The 6,411-nt window shown below is 34.4% G+C and overlaps 1 protein-coding gene across 1 annotated transcript; it reads left to right on the top strand.

The window, feature by feature from the left end:
* The first annotated feature begins 243 nt into the window (after positions 1-243).
* On the top strand, positions 244-4,800 carry LOC118883475 (myelin P2 protein). The gene is made up of 4 exons (XM_036830367.1): positions 244-353; positions 2,289-2,461; positions 2,678-2,779; positions 3,812-4,800. Exons 1-4 carry the CDS (start codon positions 281-283, stop codon positions 3,860-3,862), a joined length of 399 nt encoding a protein of 132 aa, XP_036686262.1. The 5' UTR covers positions 244-280; the 3' UTR covers positions 3,863-4,800.
* Positions 4,801-6,411: the final 1,611 nt, after the last annotated feature.

Genomic DNA, 6,411 nt, shown 5'->3' on the forward strand with positions numbered 1-6,411 from the left:
TAAGAGCAACCAAACATTTTTTGAAGGTTCAAATAGTACTGTCATTGATTTTTATAAACATTTTTGGAGACTGAAGGAGACATTATGTGAGGTTCTCTTTTGTCCCAGTGGATGATTGAAGAGCCATTCATTGCCCAGTCCTGACACTGCTTTTCCCCATTGGGTCTCTGTGAGAGTCACATGCTGTGGACATCTTTGAAAAGAATCTTCTGAGGCTTCAGCATCTCATTTGAGTCTCCTGAATCTCACCTACCAGTGTGTTGAATTCTCATCCATCACAATGAGCAACAAATTCTTAGGCACCTGGAAACTTGTCTCCAGTGAGAACTTTGATGATTACATGAAAGCTCTGGGTAAGAAGTGTTCTCTGTTGTTCTAATTGAGAGGATCCTTTTTGAGAAAGATGCATGACTATTTCCTTCTAACTCCTTTTCCAGGAGTCTGGGAGTTTGCACAGGTTGAAGTACGATCCTCTTCTGGGATTAATCTTCTGTTGTGTCAATCAGATAATTTATTTGCATTTTATTTGTGACAATTTTAATAGATTTTAACTCAGATAAGAGCTGCTTAAATGCATTAGAGTGCCCACTGATTTCAAAGGCAGTTTCATACCAATAGGGTTTTTGTTCCAAACCTGGAGGAAAGAAAGCTTAGAAGCTTAGTCAACCTATTTTCTGGCTTTCCTGAAAGTTAGATTTACAACAACTAAAGTGCTCATGAAATAAAGAGTTGAATATACTAAAGTTAATGGAAAACCTCAATTTAAAATTTTGATGCTTAGCTAAACCAGAGGTTTTCTGTCTCTACCTCTAGGTTGTCTGTTATTACATAACTATGTAGATAAAGAGTTTGTAAAAAGTGAATGCTTCATAAAACAGGATAGTCACAGTCTAGGAAAGTTATTGAGAGAAAAAAAAGTGTGTTGTGGTAGTGAATTCAAACTCAGTTACATTAACATCAGGCTTTCCTGGAGTTGGAACAGTGGATGGAGATGGAAAGTCTAGTCATTAGTATAGCAACTTTATTTGTTACTATTTCTAGGGAATTTTCCATAGATATGAGCACAAAGGTGTGAAGAGTCTTTGGAAATTTCCAGAGCTGTATAAATAAGTAGAGAGTGAAGCCAATGACCTCAGATTGCTATGCTCATCAAAGTACTTGTAATTTTACCTGTTCAGAAAGCATATAAGAAGGGCTCTATTTTTAGATAAAATGAGCAAAATCATGTTGTGTTGCCTGGAAAACTATGGGAACTTATGGGAATAGATCCATACCATAAGATTGGTTAAATTTATGGACTTTACCTTATAGCTGAGGAAGAAGCAAAATACAATATAAGAAAGTCTCGATGAAAGACTCCTTAATTGTGTCATTTTCAAATATTAGAGTGCATAAAGACACCTGGGGGTGTTGGTAAAATGTAGATTCTTAGTCTCTATTGTAGAGGTTTAGTTTGAAAAGCATGGCCCTAAATCATATCAAATTAAAAAAAAGATTAATCAGAATTAGAAGAAAGAGTATAGTTCACAATCCTTTATTGGCTCTAACTCTTCACACTTCTTTATGTATATATAAATGTAAATATATGTATATTTATATATAACTACTTTTTTCTTCATGTATCTCTCTCATTTGACATTTCTATTTTTCCATGTATTTCTATAATCTTGGGTAATATAGTAATAATACTTAAGAGTCTAATTTTGTTTTGTTTTCAAATGCAGAAAAAAATTTTAAATTATTTTATTTATCTATGATCATTTGTAATGGTACAGATCATTTTAGGGGCTACAACAAAATTTCAGAAATGAGCTTCTATCAAGGATATGGGAGGAATTCTTTTCTATATCCATAATATACTACTGAGGGAAAAAATCATAGAATAGCATGTATAAGTCATAGTCTCATTTAAAAAATATATCTAAAATATTTATGCGTACAAGCTAAAATGTCTGGAATGATCCATACAAAACTATAATTAGTAGTTTTTAATGGAGCATGGGTTTGGATGTGGTAAAAATAGATGACTTGCACTATTTAAGCTAAACACTTTTAGCTTTAAAATCTACAGGCATTACTTTTGTAATAACAAAACTTAAAATATTCAAGTCCGTGGACATGTGTTTCCATTAGGTAATGAAACATGGGAGAAGGTCCTTAACAGTAAGTGATATTACCTGCCATCTACACAGCTGAGGCACAGCTGAGCATAAAATATGGCCACCCATAGTCCCTTTAGGTAGAGGTTCTCTCGGTCAACAAAATTCTAACAGTATCTTGATTTTCAGGTGTGGGATTAGCCACCAGAAAACTGGGAAATTTGGCCAAACCAAGAGTGATCATCAGCAAAAAAGGGGATATTATAACTGTAAGAACTGAAAGTACCTTTAAAGATACAGAGATCTCCTTCAAGCTAGGCCAGGAATTTGAAGAAACCACAGCTGACAATAGAAAAACAAAGGTAAACTTAATTGTTTCTCTTCAAATTTGGTCCAATCTACTACTTTAAGAGAGAAGATTACTCCTGCTAGTATTCAAAAGGGTAGACCATTCCCTTCTGTTGAAAATGAATGTGTCTCATAAAACATCTGTTATGGAAATGATTCAATACTGAATGAACTGCTTCTTTAATCAACCAAAGTCCAAGCAAGTCAATTATGTAAACCTATCTTTGCAGAGCGTTGTAACTTTGGCAAGAGGCTCGTTGAATCAAGTACAGAAATGGGATGGCAAAGAGACAACAATAAAGAGAAAGTTGGTGGATGGAAAAATGGTAGTGGTAAGAGTAATTTTACTCTAAATACATAAATATTACCATTTAAATAGAGAAAATGGTTATATTATTTTCAAAATATTCTCTTTCTTTGCAATACAAATGGATAAGAATGGCTAAGAATAAAGTCAGAGTTAATGTTTGGGTGATCTTTGAACTATAAAGACTCATCTACAGGTACTTCAGGTTCAGATTCAAGAATTTAGAAATGATACAACCCATTTGTTATTTTAGAAATAACAACACCTAAAAATGATAAAAAAAAAAAAAATGGGTAAACCTCATTAGTTTAGACACACAAGGAGAAAAGCAAATCTAAGTTTTAAAAGCAAAGCACATCCCCAGTCAATTGTAGAATATTTGTAGATAGCTAAGCATTTTGTTTTCAAGAATCCATAGTAACTTGGACTAAAACATGTCAACAACTCAAGCTGAGGCCATTGGAGACCTTTTGTAGTTGGCAGATAAAAATGATGACAAATGGTATATAAGATGACCTCTAACAATTTTTTTAAGTCTCAGGTTCTGTTCTTACTAATCAACACACACATTGACTATAGATAGATTAATGTAGTTCTTTGAACATTCTTTTCTTTAGTACAGAGGAGCTTTAGCCCTAGCTCCACAGCAGATTTACATGGGGAGTAAATACCAGTATGGGGTCCCCAATACAGATCAACTGAATGCACATCTCTTGGGAGAGGAGGAGCCATCAGTATTTTTAAATGTTCCCCAGATAATGCAGATGTGCAGATAGTTTTGAAAACCACTGTTTTAGTAGATTTAAATCTGTGCCAATTATGCATGAAAACTTGCCACCTAAAAAATATACCTCTGCTGTAACTTAGATCAGCTTTAAAACTGTTTCCCCTGTTTCAATGGTCATGATTCCAAATTCCTGGAGACTGACATACTGATATTTTATTTCTTTCTGAGTTTAATCTTATGAGATTGCTTATAATATCTGTTATTATTACAAATTTGCTGTCACTTAGTTTGAGTTTTAGATATTCAATTAATCTCTTTTTTTTTTTTAAGGAATGTAAGATGAAGGACGTGGTCTGCACCAGAATTTATGAGAAGGTCTGAGAAAGTTGTTTCCTCATTGAAGTGATATTTGATCATTTGATGTTGGAAATCAGCTGTTTCCATTGGCGAGGCCTGACTACACTGCACTTTGTTTGTTTTCGCTTTTGTCTTAATAGATCAGATAAGCAAAGGCCTAAACTGAGGATTAATCTAAATTTCAGTGTTATTTAAACATTTTCAATTTGTATGCACGTCATTACTGTATTAAAGATTAAAGTGTGTATATTGGTCAGACCTAAAGAATGGATAATGTCATTTAATTATCTATGAAGTTCTAACTTATGTTGTATTTTAAATATTTGAAATGATAGTAAAAGGAAGTAATAGCATAGTAAAAGGAAGTAAATATATTGATTGGGGTAGCAAACTCAAATGCCTACAGGGACCAGGAGAGTAATGGGTTTAGAGGGTCAGAAGTGAAGCAAACTAGAAGAAGGAGATGTCTTACAATGAGGAGTTCTAGCTTCAGCTAAAAAGGGCAGCCGCTACTCCAGCCAATTTAAAAACTGAGGGTTAATTTACAGACAGTGAAATGAACAGATATTAAAGATAGAGTTGTGACAAATGCATGCACCCATATAATTCCCATCCTGATCAAGATATAGTACATTTCCCTAATCCCAGAATGTTTTCTCACACTCCTTCCCAGTCAATGTCCTGCCCTGTCCCAGCTCCAACAAAAGCAAGTAGTGATTTAGTTTCTATCACTGTAGACTAGTTTTGCTTGTTCTCAAACTTCATATAAATCGGATCATACATTATGTGTTCTTTTCTGTTTGCCTTTTTAAAGTCAGCATCATGTTTTTGAAATTCATCCATATTGTTGCATGCAACATTAATTTGTTCCTTTTTATTGCTGAGTAGTATTCCATTGCATGAATATATCACAGTTTACTTATCCCTTCTCTTAAGATAATTGAGTTATTTCCAGTTTTCGGCTCCTATAAATAAAGCTGTTATAAACATTCTTGTATAAGGCTGTTTGTGGAAACATGAGTTCCTTTTCTTTTGAATATTAACTAGGCATGGAATTACTGGGTCCAACTGATTTTTGACAGGCAGGAATAGGGGATCACTCTGCCCAGGTAACAAAACTATTTCAGATATATTACATGATTGAGCAAATGAGAATATATTTTGATGTTGTTAGGGGCTAAAATTTTCCTTCTGGAAGAAGGCACATACAAATATGACAGAGGGAACGCAAGAAAGAACTGTGGGCAAATGGATTGGAATAGATGTAAATTCATATGTATAGATATGTGTATACACATGCATATATTTCTTAGCTCTAGCTACCTAAAGAGCTTACAAGCAAAGACATCTCAGTAGGAATGAGTACACCCAGCACTCAGATCTTGTAGTCTAATATATTCTCCACTAAAAAGAATGATGGTTCCTTAGAGAAATGGCTGATTCTGATGTGAGAGCAGGGTAGGTACAACGTAAGCCTGAAATATCTTTTTATGCCAGAAATTAAGGAAGCTTTCCCCAAAAATAATAGAGATATGTCACCAAAATATCAGAGTCAGCTTGAGGGTGCTCTCAATTGGACAAAACTGGGACAATTTGAGAAGAAAATAATAGAGAAAAATTGTAAATTATAGAACACTGGGAGACAAAGAAGACACCATGAATACATACTGGAAGAGGGAGAGAGAGAGAGAGAAGAAAGTATCTTCCTTACAGTAGACTGTCATAGGCTGACCGGTAAATGTGGAAAATTTGCTGGAATTCGAAAAATTGTCATTTTTTTCAACCATCAGGGTCAATATTGGCTCAGGCAAGAATTGTCAATGGAGGTAAAAGCTAGAGCAAAATTTTGATTAGGAGCAGGATATTAGGTTGGTCTTAAAATACCTCCGCACAGATTGCTTATTAGTTACAAGGGAAAAAATAGTAGCCATGCGGTGGAAAAACTGTACCACCTCTTTACTGAGTAATCAAAATTAACCTGATCAATGAGGGTAGATGAAAACCACGTGCCTTCAAATGTGATACCCTGAGAAGGAAGCAACATGGCTTATGCAGTATTCTGGCCTGGAATCCTTATCTAGATCTAATCATGAGGAAACAGCAGACAAATTCCAAATGAGGAACGTTCTGTTAAAAAGGGGAGGAGGTGTTAATTGAATTCTTCAAAAATGTCAATGTCATAGAAGACGAAGAAAGGCTCTATGGAAATGTTCCAGATTAAATTATACTAAAAATACATGACAACTAAATGCAATAAGTTATCCCAGACTGGATCCTGCACTAGAGATAAAATAAATACTCCAAAGGACAATATTAGGTTAATTGGCAAATTGGAATATAAATCGTAAAGTAGACAGAAGTTTACTGTGATTATGTAAGAGAATCCCCCTATTCTTGGGAAATATACACTGAACTATTTTGGAGTAATGAGCCATAAAGTATACAATTTACTCGCAAAAAGTTTAGAAAAAAGTGTTGGGTGTGTGACACACAATACGTACATGCATACAGAAAGAGAGCAACTGATAAAGCAAACGGGGTAAAATTTAACAACAGATGAATCTTAGTAAAAG

The sequence above is a fragment of the Balaenoptera musculus genome, chromosome 17, assembly GCF_009873245.2.
Source record: "Balaenoptera musculus isolate JJ_BM4_2016_0621 chromosome 17, mBalMus1.pri.v3, whole genome shotgun sequence".
Taxonomy (NCBI): domain Eukaryota; kingdom Metazoa; phylum Chordata; class Mammalia; order Artiodactyla; family Balaenopteridae; genus Balaenoptera; species Balaenoptera musculus.